Here is a 19,302-nt window from a genome sequence, read left to right as displayed (position 1 = left end):
ACACGTTATTTTCTGCCGCTTCATCCTCCTCAGGGGCAGGACTCATCACACTCTTCCCCTGCTCCAGCGTGGGGTCCCACCCACGGGAGACAGTCCTCCACGAACCTCTCCAATGTGGGTCCTTCCCACGGGCTGCAGTTCTTCACGAACTGCTCCAGCATGGGTCCTTTCCACGGCGTGCAGTCCTTCAGGCACAGACTGCTCCAGCGTGGGCCCCCCACGGGGTCACAAGTCCTGCCAGAAAACCTGCTCCGTGGGCTCCTCTCTCCACAGATCTGCAGGTCCTGCCAGGAGCCTGCTCCAGCGCGGGGTTCCCACGGGGTCACAGCCTCCTTCGGGAACCCACCTGCTCCGGCGTGGGGTCCTCCACGGGCTGCAGGTGGATATCTGCTCCACCGTGGACCTCCATGGACTGCAGGGGGACAGCCTGCCTCACCATGGTCTTCACCACGGGCTGCAGGGGAATCTCTGCTCCGGTGCCTGGAGCATCTCCTCCCCCTCCTTCTTCACTGACCTTGGTGTCCGCAGGGTTGTTTCTCTTACATGTTCTCACTCCTCTCTCCGGCTGCTGAATACCTCCGTCCCAACTTTTTTTTCCTTCTTAAAAATGTTATCACAGAGGCGTTACCACTATCGCTGATTGGCTTGGCCTTGGCCGGCGGCGGGTCCGTCTTAGAGCCGGCTGGTATGGGCTCTCTCGAACACAGGGGAAGCTTCCAGCAGCTTCTTACAGAAGCCACTCCTGTAACCCCCCCCCGCCTCCAAAACCTTGCCACACAAAACCAATACACTGGGGCAAATCGCACCTCTGCCTCAGTTTCCCCCATGTGAAGTGAGACCAGCGGGGCACATTCCCTCACCCAGTAATTGCTAATTTAAGGAGCAGAGCTTAACAAACCTGCCAGGGCCTGAGCAACCTCAAAAGTTTAGAAACGTCTTCAGGGGAGAAGAGGCATGATAGATAAAGGCACTAATTTCAGCTGCCTTGAGATTGGGGCGGTCTGGCCTGAGACTGAAGCCTTGGACTGTGTGGCTGTTTCGGTACATAACATCTCATTTTCCTTCTGCATATAATGAAGCCAAGAGGGCAGTTGGACAGCTGCTCGTGTTGTGCCCCGCACAATTTGCCTCCCAGCTCTGGCTGGGGGGAGGTAGTGTTTTGCAGGGCTCAACATATCTCCTGCTGCTCTGCTTGCATCCAGGATCTCCTCAGGCCCAGGTCCTCATTAGCCATCTGCCCTCGTTGCGTGGGTTGACAGGATGCCGTGGGTAAATGGATAACCTGTCAGGAAGGCAGGAGGATAATATCATTCAAACGAATCAATAGTTCACAGGCAATTTCATGTTACCTAACGTTAATGCGGTTGTGTCCAAAATGCATTTAATCCTGTGTCTGATCACATTCTCGTGGGAGTTTGCCGTGCTGGAATAGTCTTGTAACTCCATGTTTCAGAGATTTATAGACATTGTTCCTATGTGCACATGTACGCAGGAAAGATAAAAAATTACTTGACTTGCTGAAATCTCATAGTCCACAGAGCCAAAAGACATTTGTATTAGTGGTGGAAGAGAATGGGTATCCAGCAGTTTCAGAATCTATTACTCCCACCTTCTCACTCCATTTTAGCAATTAGCAAAAGAGAAATTAGTGAGGAAGGCACCATTATTTCCTGCTAATAGGACAAGGAGGGCTGGACTCCTTTCCAGGAAACTGGCTTTGTCATGTAACTGCTTCCATTGACGTGAGTAGCAAAATAGAGCTCTCCCTTTTTCCTTTTTTTTTTTTTTTAATACAGTCATTTTTATACATCTTACCACTTTGCTCTTCAGAAATGCAAGAGGATGGGCCCCACTCCAAAGCCCACAGTCAAAGCACCTTCCCTAAAGACCTCCACAGGGCATTAGGATGTCCTGTGAGTGGCATCTCCTGGTACCTGATGGCAGAAAGGAGCAGAGCAGGATTGCCCTGTGGGGAGGAACTGCTTTAATTTAACAGTTTAAAGTTGGTGTCACCGAATTGGATATCGTGGTGGTAGAGCAGCTTCACTCAGCAGATGATGATTGCCACCCAGGCTGGGGTCTAGTTCAGTATGTTCTCAGAGGAAATTAAAAATAGTAAAGAAAAAGGACGTTGGTGTCTCTCCAGACACGGGTCCCACAGTCCGGTGGTCTTGGTGGCTTGGGGATCCCTCCTGCCCCCTATTTGGATGGACAACCACTGTCTGTGTGCTCGCGCTGTCTGGGGCTCTCAGCTGTAGCAATACATGGGCACAGCAGTGTATTCATGGTGAACACGGTAGAGATCTTTTTCTGGGAGTGCCTTGGAGAGAGCATTGCTTGGGAAGTATAAATCTGCTAAGGAGCTCTGTGCTCCGGACCTCCCACAACACAGCTGACCTTCTCTGGCCAATTATAGCAGGTTGCTGGCTTAATCTGAAAAATATCATCCGCCTCCCTGCCTCTGCTGTAACCTCTGTGTAACAGGGAACCTCCTGTCAGAAGAGTTGGTTTTGAAGCTGCAAAGAGTAACGCCACACTTGGCCGTGGTTGACAGGAACCACGGCTCAGAAATGAAAAGTTCCCAGCACCTGCTTTGGGAGGGGTTTTGGTCTTTCTGTGGAACTTGGCCAATAGAGTACTGGACTTGCCTGACATCTTCATTAAAAGCCTGAGACAGGCAGCACGCCGAGTCGAATCGTGGTTAGCACCCAGGCTCTTCCTTACCAGCCAGTGGGTGGATTTCAGCCCCAACTTGGAGGTGGTAGGTTTCACATGCAGGTTCTCATAGCTGCATGGTCCCGTCTTCCCTTCAAGGGTATTGAGTGGTTTTGAAGCTTTTGGTGCCTGTTTTCTTCCCTAATCCCATTTTCTGTTTTGGGCTGCTTTAGGAGTTTTCCCTCCAGCGCCTGGACACCCTGCTGGACGACCGAGTCAACATCCTGGGATTTTCCATTTTCAACCAGTCTCATGCTTTCTTCCAAGAGTTTGTCCAGAGCCTCAACCAGTCCTGGCAGGAGAACTGTGATCACGCCCCTTTTACTGGGCCAGCAGTAAGTAAAATTCATTCCCATTGCTTACAGTCTCCCTAAGCTGGAAGCTGCTATAGACCATCAGGAAAACCTTGTGAAAAGAGCTGCGGGCTGGTTCTGAGCAGACACTGGCAATGCAGTGTGAAGACCATGCAGAGGTAGAAACTCTGGTCTCAAATGTATGGGTACATGGTATTCACTAATTATTTAATCCAGGTAACCCCTGTGCTAAAGAGCTCGGGCACATCACCAGGCTGCTGTTGTACTGCTGTAGCTTGGATTGGCTTTTACGGTTGTCAGTCCTGGGCAGATGGCAGTCCAGGAATGGGAAGGAGGAACCAAACAGAGCACCTTAGTTGAGTTAAGTAGGTAGGAGGGGATTTGGGGTGTTGAGCTGTGACTTACAAGGGAGCCTCCTGATCTGGAGAATACTAAAGCAATCCTGAAAGCCTGCAGTCACCCAAAGGGACCTTGGGGAGCCACGTGGGTGTAGAGCTTTAGAGGGCTTGTCTGTGCTTGAATGGCTGTACAGCTTTAAATTCAATCCTAATCTTAATTTGAATTATATTTATATGTGAGTGCAGGGGATGATGCAGCCCTGATTCAGTGTTCCCTTGTGAAATTTGTCCCTGTTTATTTTACCTCTAGGAAAACGACTTGAGGAAGAGGGAGTCTAGATGCAAAGAGCATGGAAAGGGCTGGGCTTAGGCAGACGCCAAGGGGCTGTGTTACATTGTGTGTTCTAACATCTCCCTGATGAGTGTGCGGAGCAGCACCGAAATCTTCCCTAGGGACTCTTCATAACTGGGAAGGTTTGCAAAGCAGACTTGCCAAATCGGGGATTGCAGGGGGCTGTGGCTGGAGCTGGGGGAGAGGAGAGAGAGAAAATGCCATCAGTGGAACCCTTTGCGTTGTTTTTAACGAACTCAGGGTCCCCTTGACAAGCTGAGGCAGCTGTGTGCTGCTGAAAACCTCCTTATTATCACTACAAAGTGATATTAAACAGGCGAAATAAGGAGCTTTCTGCCCTTTGTGTCCACATCCTATTGGCTTGACATGGAGCTCAGGCCATGGTTAATACGTGCCTGGGACCATCCTGCTCTCCCTCCTTCCAGCCCTCCCACACAGAGGCAGCTGCAGTGAGGTTGCTGTATGCCCTGCTAAATCTCTATAGGTTTGCTACCAGGAAGCTTCCTATTTGGATGACGGTTGCAGGGACTGTTCAGAGGCATTAAAAATAAATTTCCTTCTAATAGTACAAACAGAAGACAGTAGGAACAGGAGTGTAGCAGGTGTGATGGGGAAATAACTGACCTCACTGTGGCTTCTTACCCTGTGTTGTCTTGAACAACCAGCAAAACCTGTAGGTGGAAGGGTGCAAGAGCATGCCCCATTGCAGCTTGGGTTTTTTGGGTTTTGGTTTGTTTTTTTTGAAGGAGTTCAGAGCTGAAATGGAACTGTTCGGTTTGTCAGCCTGAGCCTAAATCACCCATCAGTGTAATATTAAGTCAGCTGGATGCTCCCTTCATTCATTCATAAAACATCATCAGCCATACAGCAGGCTTCCTCCCAGGCCAGGGAAGACGTGTCTCGAGGGAGGGGGCTCGGCCACGCTGGATCGCCCTGACCTAAAGGGTTCCAGCCCTGCTGTCATTAGGGGACCTGCTCGGGGGCTGCAGTGGCTTCCCAAGAACCTGCTGTCTGGCTGCTCTGGGCTGTGCTGGGTAGGGTAGCTCCCCTTGTGCTGGCCGGTGCTCAGCTGCTTGGGAGGGAGTGTTATTCTTGGTGTACAAATGGGAAATTGAGGCACGGAAGGGAAGTGACTTTTCCCGTTATATCAGAGTTAGGGAATCTACAGCACAATTAGAAAATGGGTTCAGTTCTCCCAAATCCTAGTGTAGAGTCTTAACCAAAAGGTGATTTCTTTCTGATAATGTGAAGGTTCGCTCTACGTTCATAGCAAGGTTCCCATTGCCAATATGCCATGTCCCTGGTGATGAGAAAAGGGCCTTGCCTCGGGTGGTGAAGATACAGAGCAGAGGTGAAGTGAAATATTCCCAGGCAGGGCACGTGTTTCCTCTCCTGTGTCTGCAAAGCAAATCCAGCACCATTTTGCCATGCATTGCCTCTGCCGTTGGAAATCTGGCAGGTCTCAGCTCCCAGAGAGCATGTCTCTGTGTCAGAACTTCCCCTTTTAGTCCTGGGAAGCAGATATCTCGTGGGGTAGCTCATACTAAAAAGAGAAAAGGAAGCTCAACAGCTGGAAGTGACAGGAGGGAGGTTTCCTGCGAGCTGCAAAATCCCAGGGCTTTCTTGCTAGAGCTGAGAAAGCATCTGAGGAAGAAGGAGGGAGCTGCTTGCTCTAATGCCATTCTCATTAATCACATTGCAAAGAAAGGAAATCAGAGAAAATCATTCAAATTACAGATGGCTAGATTAGGTAATTAGAATTTAGGCTAAAACAGATGTTTGTAATTAAGTGTTTATGTCATTGAATAAAATCCAGATTGTAAAGTCTATTTCACAGGATTTTAATGGTTTTAATTCTCTGTGTTATGTTTGGGGGCAAAGATACAGATGATAATGTTTTAGGAGGAAAATTTTAAAAAAACACATGGCAAAACCCAGACTAGCCAAACCTGTTCATATTTCCCTGGATATCAGTTTACCTTTAAACACAGCCTTTATGTGGGAGATTTCCATAAATAAAAAATAAAGTGGGATGTTCCACTCAGCTCTGCTTAACCTGCTGTTAGTTTCTAGAGAGGCAGATCTGGTGTTGGGAGGAAGGTGTGCTGCAACCAGCAAGGAGCTGTAGTGTACCAGGGTAGAGCTCAGGCACCATCCCTTCTCCCAAGGTGCAGGGCATCTGACAGCATTAGTTGTCTTAAAGGCACTGGTGGGAACCGTCCTGCCAGCTGATGTGCGCAAGGGCTGGAGATCTGTTTCTTGACTCTTTCTAGTTGGTGAGTTGTTCCCAGGGCGTTGTGTCACAGTTGTACCCTGCAATACCTCCTTAGTTCTCGGGTACAGCCTCTCCTTGTGCAGCTGACTAGCATGCCGAGGGGAATGGAGCAGCGAGCCCGTCTGCCCAGCCTGCCATCTGCTCCCTTTTCGGGACCCTTGCTCTGATGAGGCATCCATCAAGTGGCAATTTTTATTAGCAACCTTCACTGTCAAGAATTAGGCTTTAGGGAAAGAGGGAAGTCCTCCCTGAACCTGGGAGTGGAGGACCACTGCTGAGCTTACCAAGTCTTTCAAGTGCAGCCTGTCGCAGAGCTCTTATATTGCAGAGACAGTACAAAAACAACAGGGATCTGCACAAATCAGACAATGCATGCAAGGAAGAAAATCAATTTGTTAACAAGCAAATTGGCTTTTTGTGACAGAGTGACAAAGCTGTGGTTTAAAATGAGAACATAAAAGTAGTGAGAGATTTTATAGGCAACGTGAAGAAAGTTGAGGCGATGTACACGAGAGCAGTGACAGATCCCCCTTGCTGAATCTGCCTAGGGGAAGTTAAAAAGGTGCTGCCTCCAGCTCTCTCTCCACTCCTCTGCTGAAGGTTGTGGCCCCAAGGCATCTGGCTGCTCCGCATCTGTTCCAGTGCGAAGTCAAGCAGCTTCATTTACTGCACCACTAACTTACGTGAGCCTGCAGGGAAGTGGAGTGGATGTGCTAAATGACCCACTCCTCATCTTAACTTTCTGGGCTGCAGGAGATAGCTGGCAACAGTGAGCTTGTGTTAACCTTGTTAACCCCAGTTGCCCTTGTGAGAAGACACTTGCCTACCTATGAAAGCCAGAGAGACCAAAGAACCCAGACGAGCTGCTGCACTCCAATGCTATGTAATTGTGAACGGTTTCCTCCACACAGCCTGCATCCCAAATTAGCTTGCGGTGTTGAATATGATTCATTTTATATGAGTTACCAAATGAATAGTGGCAGAGGGAGATGGTCATTAGGTAGGTGGTGCAAGGCAACAGAGCAAATGCTGCATTGGGTTGAGATGAGAGACAAACAGGAGAGGGGTAGTGCTGCTGGTGGGGTTGCAGATAGCAGTGGAGCAGGATGATCCCACACCAGCAGCCATGGGAAGGTATGGAGTGCCTTAGAGGATCTTGGTACCAGAGGAGGGAATAGAGTGAAGGCCACGAACCTCCCTAGGTCTGAGTCCTGGTGGCTATTCAAGAGATATTGAAGGGGCAATCAAGGCAGGTATTTAAAAGGAGGTGCACAGGTCTGTTTACTTGCATGTTGCTGTGTTGCCAGGCTCCCATGCATCCAGGTGCCATGCTCCAGGACCCATAAAACGGAGAGGCTGGAATAGGAGCCTGGTTTTGAGCCCGGTGGGGCATGGAATGGCTGGCATAAATGATAAGCAGCATCAGGAATGGAAGTGTGGTTCTTCTGAGGAAAGCTGTGATTTTTCTTTAAAAAAGGAAAGAGGTATGTTGAGGGCATGGGAGAGATTCCCATTCCCTACCAGGAGGACTTAATCCTGTGTATCACAACCCCCTCCCCAATCCCTAAATTTCTTGAAATCATAAGGGGGCTGCCAGAAATCCTAACAAATTGTTCGAGGCTAAGGAGTGAAATATTCCAATCAATAATGTCAAATGCTTCACTGAGATCTACGAGTCTCTTGCTCACCAGCTAATAAGAGATCATTAATTGCTCAGGGAAAATGGAAATGAAAACCCAGCAGGAGACAATTAAAAATGCTGGTCTAATATTCTGATTTGGTATGAGATGGTGAAACTTTGGGGTCACAGGGGTTGCGTTTCTCTCATAACAGTTTTATTTGGCCAACTGGTATTAATATGGTTCCTGATTCGAGAAAGCAATTGCTAGTTGTGTATGGTATCCTGTATCCTGAATGGGACTCAGTCCATAGTTAAAATTAAGTATATGCTAAAGAGCTTCATGGAACAGGGGCTGAGGACAGGCTGGAGAGGTCGTATTACAAAAAGAACATGTATTGAAGGTAAAAAAGAAAGGTAGGGAAAAGGATATATCAGCTCCTTTAAGTAGCTCTGGAAAATGCTTCCCAGGAGGGGAATGTTTAGGTCAGATGTGAATACTAAACAAAAAACCTTAGTAGACGTACCCCTGAACAGAAGGGAAGAAATGCAGGAGAGACTTGCTGCTGTTGCAAAGGGACCTGTGATATCTCATAGCTAAGGCAGGATAGGAAACGGGATACCCAGTTTCTCTTTGCACTCTGCCACGAATTCTTTGTGTGTCCTCAGGCTGCTCAGCTCCTCTGGTGTTACTGTTTACCTCCTGAAAAATAGCTGTAATAAAACTTTGTAGCTCTGGAGCCAGTCAATCCTTATTATTAGCAGAAAGCTCTCAATATATATGACCAAAGGTGCTGCCTGTTGCATGGGAAACAGGTCAGATGCAAGACTGACGGATGCCAGTCAAGTTGCTCAGTGCTCACTGGAGAGTCCCCAGATGCTATTTCCGTAAAACAGATTACACTGGTACGTGCAGGAGGAATGTGATAGAGCAAATGTGAGTCCGTGCCAGGACGGGAAAAGTGAGAGGTTACTGGTGGCATTAGAGCTGGTGTTTGGGGTTTTGCTAGCATCAGGCTGGAATCATGCCTTTTAACTCGTGCCGGCTTGTACGTTTTAAGGTTTTGTGCTGCTTGTTGACTGCCTAATCCCAGGCCATTGTGGTCAATGAGGTCTTACCACTGATCTGAGTAAGATCAGGCAGGGTCAAGTCTGGTTCACTCTGTTCAAATTAGTAACGCAGTTGAAGCCAGAGGTTCGTTGGGATGATTGAACTGGGTGAGATTGTCCTTGCAGGGCTGCTGGCAGAAGTGAATAAACCTAATCAGGCTTTGGGAGGAATAGAGGATGCAGATACCGCTCAAGTGCTGTAAGCCACAAACAGGGTAAGGTGGGGGAAAGGAGCCCCAGGCTAGAGATTGAACCCGTTGCTGGGAGCTGGGATGGTAAGAGGATGCTCTTGGAAGTAGCCACGAGGAAATAGCCACGAAGAAAACGTAGCCTTGATAGTAATGAGCTGCAGCGGCTTAATTCCAGCAGAGTCAGGAGGTGACAATAATTAAAAGTGAAATCTTAGTCACAACAGTGAACATGAGAGAGCAAATGGCTGATTATTAACTAGATCAAAAACATTGAAACGGTTGTGCATGGGCGAAAAACACTGTTTGCGAGGCTTGATGGACAAAGAAATCTGATTAAAGGCAAATGAAGCAAAGATGGGAAGGAGAAGGGACGAGCTCTGTGATTCTTGACGTTCCTTCAGCAATGCCATTACAGATCAGGTAACAGCCAGCAGGAAAATGGAGGTTGCAGCAAGGCACTAGATGGTCTCTACGGGCTCTGAAAGCCAGGACTCAGTTGCATGAGAAGCAGATCTAGCAACACCTCATTGCTTGTGGATCTGTCTTTCAAAGCAGTGGTCGAAGAAGGACTCTCTGGTGCCTAATGAAGGCTGAAGCAGCACAGTCATCTTTTCTTCTTTGGGTGTAGGCACAGGATCTTTATTCTGCCCAGCTGCCTATTTTAAGAACTTCACAAACCTGATGCTCTTAGGAGTGTTCCCCCTGGCCAGCAGATCGATCAGAGGTTACCAAAGCACCAAAAAACCACACCTTGATTAGAAAGGGTTAGTTACTTTAGGAAACTGAGGTAGAAAATAGTGGGAAGGGACAGGGACAAATAGAGATAGAAAGGTCGTAGTGATGGCAGAAACCCTGAGGAACAAGCAAGAAGAGACATAAAGGGTAAGGAAGCAAGCAAGAAGAGAAGGAGAAATGTAACAGACTGGGAGAGGGACTGGGGCTGCCAATGGGTACGCTTGCCCCAGTGATGCCAACACATCAGCAGTTCAAGGATACCATTGCTTTTGTCTCCCTGTCCTTGCATGGGTGCAGACGGGGTGCAGGGTGTTGCTGGAGCAGAATGGTAGGCAAGCAGTGCTTGTTGTCTGCATGGAGGAGGCCGAGGATTTTGCTCCTTTCTGACCTTTGCTGAGGTTGTGGATAGAGCACTCTCCTGCTTGCTGCAAGGTCCTGAAGGTGCAGTGGGAGGCTTGATTCTTGTCTTCCTGCCTCAATTTTTTTCTTCCTTTTCCCCACAGCTCTCTTCCGCCCTGCTTTTCGATGCTGTGTATGCCGTGGTGACTGCTGTGCAGGAGCTGAACCGGAGCCAGGAGATTGGTGTGAAGCCCCTGTCCTGTGGGTCTGCCCAGATCTGGCAGCATGGCACGAGCCTAATGAACTACCTGAGAATGGTGAGAAGGGACTGAAGTTTGCTGGTGTGTTAGGAGCTAGTGCTCGTCGCTGCCGGAAGGAAAAGACATGTATGTACAAGCTGGTGCTGGCACAGTTCTCAAGCACAGAATGTCGGTCTGTTTGAAGGTAGCACTGGGAATGAAAAGAGAGGAGATCTGAGGGCTGGTTTGTCACTGGCCTTGGAGCGACATGAAACTCTCCGTTTTTCAGGCTTTGCTGCAGATAAACTGGAATTCAGTGAATTTTTTTTAAAGTATGAATGTTTCTAAGTGATTGGAGCTCTGTTTTGAGTGAACTTGAGTTGCTATAAGGTCATGCAGTACAATTGCTTAGAGCTCAGTGGCAAGTTGTGAGTTTCCCTATGAAGGGGATTGGGTTCCTTTGAACCCAAAAGTGTGGTTGCCGGAACCAATCAAGCCTAGTTCTGGCACAAGAACAGACCCTGAAATTTCAGCCTTGTGAAATAGTTGGAGTTTGTCAATGTGATTCCTGAGAGCTGAGCTTGACCATGCAGAAGGAGCATGTTTTCTGAGTCTGTTTGGGGTGCAACTGAAATGTCATGAGATGAGGAAATTTCATGAGATCTTTTTTTTCCCCCAAAGGAAGGATCAGCTGAAACTGAACCTTGTACCACTTTGGTCGATGCATGTGAACCCTGCTTTAAATCTCACCCTTAGTCAGAGACAACAAAGCTTTTCAGCTTCCCTTGGCTCTGCTACTAGGAGGCCCAGTAGCTTGCCCTTGTTACTGAAGAGGTGCTCCAGCAGCAAGTGAGCAGTGGTTAATCTGCACAGTGAGGCTAGACACTCGTCCTGGCTCCGTTGCAACATGCTCTTGTGTTAAACGCCAGCCCGATGCTGTGAAACAGCACATCATGGTTTCTGGAGGAATCCCCCGCTAGCGATTCAGTGTGACAGAGTGAAGAGCTCGTGCCTGCTGCAGAGCAGCGCGGTGTTAGCCTTGGGATGGAGGGAGGCGGCGAGGGGCTGCGGAGGTGGTTGTTCCAAAGCAGCTGGAGCAAAGAAATTCGGGGAGCCCTGCACCTTGTGCTGCTGATTCTCCCGCTCCCCTCCACGTCTCTCTGCTACCCTAGCCAGACTCCGAAAGCAATTAGGATTGAGACACGAAGACTTGCATTGCTGTACCTGCTGGGAGGGTGGATGGCCAGTGCGTGGGGCGAGTGGCCACCGCCCCCGGCTCTGCTGCGGGTGGTGGGGTGAGCCGCCTCGATGGGCGCTGTAACTCATTCTCTCTTGGACAGGTAGAATTGGAAGGTCTCACCGGCCACATCGAATTCAACAGCAAAGGCCAGCGATCCAACTACGCCCTGAAAATCCTGCAGCACACGCGCAGCGGCTTCCGGCAGGTAAGAGCAGCCGTGCTGCCCCCGGGACGGTGCCCGGGGACGGTCTGTGCGTAGCCTGGTGAGGGCTTGGCTCAGGCTGCTGCTGCGGGGACCGAAGGGGATTGCGGACACCCCCCCTTCCCAAGATGAGGCGTTCAGCAAGTGACAGCATGGCGTGGATGTCGTGGTAGCTCTTGCTGGGCCTGGGTTGTCAAGCGCACCATGTTTCACTTCATCAAGGACGTGTCTCGAGAGAATTTAGATTTGTCTTAATATATCAGGCCCCTGAGGTGGTGATGTTAGAGTCAGTACCTGTCCTGCCACAGTAACCCTCCTGTGCAGGAGATAATTCAGGGCGTAAAGTGTATGCCAGCTACAGCACTTGTTCTTAAGCTTGTGGAGACACGTGTACTCATAATTATTTAGACGGGGAAAAATGGGAGTCTGTCCCATGAAATGGGCAAAAAAGGGTACCGTGAACCTTTCCAGACAACTGCTTCTGGGAGAGAAATAGAAGGGGGCAATCCTGTGTCAGGAGCTCCCCACCATCTCTCCCCAGCGTGGTGTGTGGGAGGAAGTGAAAGACAATTTACCTCTCAGTTTATGGTGCATGTTCCTTTGTAACGGTTTTGCTTATCTCAGACTCTCATTTGCTTTTTGTCTCAGTGCTTGTAGATTCCTCACAGTGTTGGTCCTTTTTCTGCTTGTTACCCTCTTTCTGTCCAAGGGATATTTTCTGGCTTCAGCTAAGGTTAAGGATAACTGTGTGGGGCCGCAGATATCAAACTGATGAGATTACGTGACACAAGCCCAAGGAATTAGGGTTTTACTGGTAAATCCAAACCTCATTCAGGAAAAAAATGCAAGTCCCGGAAAAAGGGTTTTATCTGTCTTATTTCCCTGCTGACAGATCCACACCTGCCCTTTTCTTGGAGATTGCCACTTCTCCTAGGTGCTGGCAGAGAACAAAAGCTATTGTATCTTACCCTACACCAACAGAGCATTTTGGCATTAGGAAATCTCTCCTGGTCTGGCAGCAGTGAATTTTAGCCTTGGCAAGGATGTTGCCTGCCAGTTCTTACCTGTCAAGTGACAGCTCAGCTTTGATGCTGCCTTTAGATGAGTGAGCGGGGGATCAGGATGGCATTTTCCCCATGGTAAGATCTCTCATAGCACCAATGCCCTTTTAATCATGTCCCAAACCCATCATATTCTGAGCAAAAGTGACAGATCCAAGCCCATCTGCATTAATAAGAGCGTGCATTCAGCTGGAGCAGAGGAAGCAAATGCTGTAAACCTCACTATGACAGCTATGTTTCTGACGTGTTTAAATGTGGCAGGGAGTTCACATTAAAAACACAGGTCCTCTTGGAGCAGTGCTTCTCCCAGAGCTCCACAGAGAGCTCTGACTGCAGCTTAATCTGCCCTGAGACAAAAGTCTCAGCTCTTGTCCACAAACCCGGGCTGACAGGAGAAAACATTTTTTGACCTGTTGCCACAGCTCGGTAAATAAGCAGCTTCATGTTTCAGAGGTGCCCAGGAAAGCTGTGCCGGGACCAAGCTTTTCAGATTTCCCATCAGAGCGCAGTGGTGATAAATCACTTCCAGTAGCAGTAACAAGGCGCTGGAAGGACGGGGCAGTCCCCCAGTGTGCGCAGCTACCTGCTGAGATCCTGTGGTGGCTGCAAGCTCTCTTCTGTCAGAAACCCACCAGAGAGGAGTTAGTCTTCATAAAACTGCTCCATATGCCTGCAGCAGCCTTTCCGCTGTCTGCTCTCCCCTTCTCAGGCAGCCCCCTCTCAGGGGTCTTGCCTGACTGATAGCAGTGCCCGGAGGGGTGTTAGGGCCCCTCACAGGCTGCAAGAGTTTGTCGTGATATGCCTGGCTGGGAAGGGCATCCCCGGACGGAGCTGTGAAACCTGGGCAGGGTCCTGCCTGATCCTGCATGCCCATCTTGGTCACTGCAAAGGGAAGGCAAAGGCCACTCTGCTGTGCCATAGACGGTTGTTTTCTTCTTGCCAGCTCAGCTTCTTGTAATAAAAATGACTAAATAAATCATTAGAAATCATTTAATTAAACCCACCTTGAGGGGACGGGGTAAGGAACAGACATTCACATCCTGGAGACAATCTTGTTCCCAAGGGTTATATTAACTGATATATGTTAACAGGCTCTTGTTTGAAACACTTCCATTCCCTCCTTAGTTTTAATCGAGCTCATGCTCTCTGCCCTTTTCTCTCTTTCCGTCTCTCTCTTTCTCTCTCCCCTCTCTCTCCTTCCATCTATCGAAGCCACAGGGACTTCCAGCTCATCAGCTTTGATAGAGGATTCACCAAATTTTGAAGCTGATCCAGCCAGCAAACAAATTAGAGACACTTAGAATTTCTAACTTGCTGTTGCTTTTGGGCAAGGAGAGACAGGGCTTTTTAACATCCAATTTTTAATACATTTATGTAACGTACCAAACGTGTCTTTTCCTAATTTAGCTTAACTAGTGGAAATTTTTCCCTAGCCATATGAGAGCTGCTCTCTGTTCATAGGAAGCGCGATAAAGCACAGACTCATTAATGTGTTGGTGATCCCTATATCTGACAAGGACTGAGTTTGTAAATGTCATCTTTTTATTTTTTCCCATTCTTTGCCCCTTTAAAAAGCATTGCAGCATACCCCTCCAGTTTCAGTGTAGCGATTTGCAGTAAACCAAGAGCTAAGGTTTGGCAGCTTAACAGGAGAAGGGAGTGAAGAGGGGCTGTGATTTATATGGCCCCAGGGAAGGCAAGTGTGCAGAGGAGAGGCAGGGGAAGCTGCTGTCGAGGCTGGAGCCCCACCATGGGCACGTTGTCCCCAGCTCTGCCTGCGACCCCTTGCTCTTGCCCGGTCCTAGGTCCAGCCGATTAGTGGCTGTTTAGTTAAAGGCTGTGCTGGCGTCCTGAGACAGAGCAGTGGAAGTGACGGGGGTGTCTAATTGGTATGTTGATGAGATACAGATGAGTTACCAGCTGATAGCTCTGAGACCCTCCGCAATCCCCGCCACATCAAACCTTTTTAACTTAGAAGCGGCTAATCAGTCTCAATGGGATTTGTTCCTCTTTAGCTGTTAACCTCAGCAAGAGTTCAGGGACAGATCCTGCCAAGGGCTGAATGCCTTTTGCCCCCCAGGACCCAGCCAACTCGGTGCGTGCCACCATCAGGTCCTGCCTGGGCTATGCCAGGTGCCAATCATGTTGTCTGAAGGGGACGTCTGGGGAGGAAGGGGATCGCGGGGGTTGCTGCGTGGCCTCAGGGGTGGGTTGTGTGCGTGCCTCATGATTGTACAAGATTTAATAGTTGGTGCTCACTGTGTCCCATGCTAACTTCTGTGGAGGAAGTTTTTGCCTGCTTGCCTTGCTGGCATCAGTCTTGCAGTAATGTCCTTCAAGAGTGCCAGGGATGGGGCAGACCTGTGCAGTGTCCTCTGGGGGCTTTCCTTAATTTGTTTTTTTTTATTCCCTTTTCCCCTCCAGGCACCTCCGAATTCCCTCCCCTTTGGGCCAGTGAAGGCACCATGTACCAAATACCTACTGAATTGTGTTTCCTCCTGGCACAGCATCTTTCCTGCTAGTGCCGACAAGGCTGTCCAAATGCAGGCTTGATGAGAGATGATAGCATTTTGTACCCCTTCCTTTTCCTGGGGACACAGAGGAAGGGGAGGTGACGAATGCAAGCTGTAGGACAGTGCTTGTTAATCAGAGCCCAGAAGGTATCGGGGTTTGTTGCAGTGGTGGTCCCCTGCCTGTTTTAAGACACCTGTATGCAGGGCTGGCTTTACCTTAATTTTTAGCTGGGGAGAGGGGGTAGTAAGTACCTGTGATGCCTCTGAAGCTTATGGAGAGGTCCTGCTATGTCATCTCTCCCTGCGACCAGCTGCCATTCAGGCCTGCGGGGCACTGAGCAGAAGACTTCATTAAAATCATTAGTGGTATTTTGTCATCTTGCACCACAAGGAAATGGCCTCAAGTTGAGGCAAGGGAGATTTAGGTTAGATATTAGGAAAAATTTTTTTACTGAGAGGGTTGTCAAACATTGGAATGGGCTGCCCAGGGAAGTGGTTGAGTCACCATCCCTGGACGTATTCAAAAAGCGAGTGGACAGGGTACTCCAGGGCATGGTTTAGGGGGCATGGTTAATGGTTGGACTCGATGATCTTGAAGGTCTTTTCCAACCGAAATGATTCTATGTTTCTATGATTCTATGATTCAAAGCCCAGGCATTGTTGACGTGGCTGCGTCTGAGCAGAGGAGCTGAAGGATTGAAGGAGCAAGCCAGGAATGCCCCACTTGCATTGCCTTAGCCACTGGTGATTTTCTACGGAGATGAGAAATCTTTAAGTGTCACCGATCCGAATAACGCCTTTTGCAGAGCAGCTAATTTGAGGGACCTTGCCTGCCTGTGGGGCCGGAGCAGTGTCACAAGCAATGGCACTCCCTTGCTTATTCCAGGCTCGAGGCTCTTTGGGCTGGTTTGCACTGAAACTGTGTGTTTGCTCCCTGCCTATAACAAGGACATATAACAAGACAGACCTCCTGCCGTGAGACGCTTGCAGGCGTTGCAGGCAGGACGGGCAGAGCAGGGCTGGCTCTCCTTACGGCAGAGGCAGAGGGCTGCGTGCAGGGAGGCACTGGGAGGTGCAGAGATGATGCTGCGGGGGTCTGCAGTGGGACCACACAGCCTGAGGACATGGAGGGAACTTTCTCTACCCAGGCCATGGGCTGTCACCTGTCACTGGGTTGTATAATCCCTCTCACAAAGTTATCGAGCTCCAGCTTGCAACCAGGTGGTTGTGTTGTCCTCGCTGCTCTTCTGGAAAGGTATGCCGTCACTTCAGCTCCTCTGATCATTAGGAGCCCTTTTCTAATTTTCAGCCTGTTTATTTCTGGCTGGTTTATATCTACTTATTTTTGTGCCAACACTATTATTTTAGCTTCAAAACCTGTTCTACCTCTTTGCTATGGACCTCCTCCACCTGGTGTATTTATACAGACCAATCATATCCACTACTAAAAAATCCCAAGTCCTAAAAACTCTTAAGTCCTAGTCCAGAGCCTTAACAACAGGATCATCTTATCCATGTCTGTGTAGAGCATTTGATTGTTTTCTAACACATTTTGCAGATGAATGTGTTTTCTGTTTTTCAGAGGCTCTTTATACATAGATAGCGATGATTAAAATCACCTTGACATCCATCTTGCAAGAGAGGGAGAGATCTGACGATCCCAGACATCCTCTGACACATTACACTTCGGAAACAGCGAGCAATGTGAGGAGTCAATTAGTGGCTTTATCATACTGCGAGGGGGACAGTGATGAGCTGGAACAAGCCAGGATGGGGTGGAAGTACCCCAGCACATGGGAGTGTTTGGCTCTGGTGCTGTGTTAAAAGCAAGGTCAAACCCACTGCGCTGTCAGAGGAGGCGGCAGTCAATTAGTCTCAGTATGCCAGCAGGGGAGGGACAAATTTGAGAACAGTGAGGGCTGTTAAAATTAAAGTTAATCTGTCAGTAATCTCTGGTTGTGAAATCTCGGAGAAAAAAAATTAGGCAATGTTTATGACTGATCACTCGCTCAGAGAGGCAATTGCTGCAGAGGGTCTGTTGTTCAGCAATCACAGGAAAAGGCAAGCACCTTTGTGCAGAGTTGGGGAATAGAGCCGGGATAAATCCATCCTGTTGCACCAATGTAGACCCCGCGCAGGCCAGTTAAAGCTGTGCTTCAAGGACTCTCTGTCTATGAAGTACATGGGAAATCTCCCAGTTTGGGACTGTTCCCAGAGATGAGTCCTGCACTACAGTGTCACCGTGATGCTACGAGCTTGATGCTAGTTAAGTCACAACAAGCTGTCGAGAGAACGGGATGCCCACGATCTGCTCCTAGCCTGCTCCGACACACTGTCACTGTGCCTCCATCTCTCCATCTGTCAGATGAGGCTAATAAGCCCCCAGTACCTCTCCTGTTTGTAGGGAGCCTCCGAGAGTTAATGCTTCCAACACATTCAGAGGTCCTTACCATGACAGGTGCTTTTAGCAGAGCATTATTAATGTTGGCGAAGGGGCTGGGCTGACATCTTGGAGGAATAATGTGTGTTCTGCTATCCGCAGAGTAAACAAGCCCCCCCCGGGGACTCAGCTGGCTCTGCCTGCACTGCTGCATCCCAGTGCCTCGACTCCAGCTGGGGAGGAGAGCAGACATTCACGTGACTGTCCTTTGCTTTCCCTGCCTGCTTTCCTTCTGCAGAGCCACCGAGTGCAAGCTGTCCTGTTTGCACTTCCCACTGCTCCTTGTGCCTAGAGATGAGGAGGCTGGATTTGGGACTCCTCGCAGACAGCCACTTTTGTAATGTCTTGTCAGTCGCTTGGGCCGGATTTGCACCGACAGCCAGGAGAAGAAAGGACTTGGCCCTTTTTTCAATGTCCAGAGCGATTCAGTTTGCCGACAGCGTAGCAGTTTCAGGTTGTGTTTGGCTCAGGTGCACGAGCTGGGAAGTGACTTTGAAGTCCTCGAGCCATCAGTCATGCCAGAGGCAAAGCACTGCCAGGAAAAGTGACTGAGTGCATGGAGTCAATCCTGGGGCGGTGTAAATCGGCGTGCCTCCCATTCATTTCCAAGGCGGTGCACCCGCCTGGCCCGTAGCTCTGCGTCGCCTTACACCCACGTCTTTGAACATAATAAGATTACTCTTTGACGGAAGAGAAATCGATTTGTTCCTACCACCCTGACAACCGTGGCACAGTGAAAGGATAACCTGCCTTGGACCGACAGTGCCCAAGACAGCTTGTGTCAGCGCGAGGGAACCGGGAATGGATTTGCTCTGGCACCATGGCTACGGAGGAGCCGTGAAGACACCCCTGCAAGTTGGGGTCACTCTCTACCTCTTAGGGCTGCAGCAGCTCAATTCGGTGGCGTCAGGGGACTTAGGCTGCGGCCAGCAATCCAGCGTGCAGAGGGCTGGGTGGGACCTGGTGGGTGCAGAGAGGCTTTGCAGGAGAAAAAGGAGAGAGAAGGGGTCTCAGAGGGAGCTGGCCTTCGTCAGCCACCGGTCTATCCGTGAGAAAAAACAGAGGCTCTTTTAGGGAGCATAAGAGAGTGAGAGCCTAATTTGCATACTCTGAACGAGCTGCTGGAGGTGCTGATCTCCCTGCCCAGAGCTCTGAGGGAGGGAGATTAGGCTCTTGAAGTTAAAATTAGGTTTGTTGAATATTCCTCCCCCTGGCTGATGGCAGCGGCTGGTTGCGTTGCATCACAGCTGAGTCACGAAGTCCTCCCAAGCGCTGGGGGACTGGTCCCCGCCATGGGTAGTGGCAATTAGGTTTGCTGCAGTGACACTGATGCTTGGATGGGCGAATTAGGCTCTCCATGGAGCTGTTGGGTGTGATGAGCCTGAATCAAAGGGTTTGGTGGTGCTTAATCATAGTACAGTAGTTGTCATCCATTATAGATGATAGAGGAGATAAGGCACGGTGCAGCACTGCTGAGAACGTGGCTTCATTTCACCACCTGCCACCAAGGTGGAGCTGCTGGTCAGGGCTGGAAGACGTCTGCCCCACGTCGGCACTGCTGCTCTGGGATTGCAGTGGAAGCTGCAATGCTGTGATGGTCCCTGTGAGGTGGCGTTTTCC

The 19,302-nt window shown here is 49.4% G+C and overlaps 1 protein-coding gene across 3 annotated transcripts in view; it reads left to right on the top strand.

Annotated features, from left to right (window-relative positions):
* Positions 1–19,302, top strand: part of GRIK4 (glutamate ionotropic receptor kainate type subunit 4) — a 223,750-nt gene that overhangs the window by 172,902 nt on the left and 31,546 nt on the right. For all 3 annotated transcript variants that reach the window (XM_052786486.1, XM_052786484.1, XM_052786485.1), the window contains exons 8-10: positions 2,889–3,050; positions 10,152–10,304; positions 11,567–11,671. In XM_052786486.1, coding sequence (XP_052642446.1) covers positions 2,889–3,050; positions 10,152–10,304; positions 11,567–11,671 — 420 coding nt within the window. The remainder of the gene's footprint in view (positions 1–2,888; positions 3,051–10,151; positions 10,305–11,566; positions 11,672–19,302) is intronic.

This window comes from Harpia harpyja, chromosome 4 (assembly GCF_026419915.1).
Source record: "Harpia harpyja isolate bHarHar1 chromosome 4, bHarHar1 primary haplotype, whole genome shotgun sequence".
Lineage (NCBI taxonomy): Eukaryota > Metazoa > Chordata > Aves > Accipitriformes > Accipitridae > Harpia > Harpia harpyja.
The sequence above is the reverse complement of the archived record's forward strand: the minus strand, read 5'-3'. Positions and strand labels throughout refer to the sequence as shown.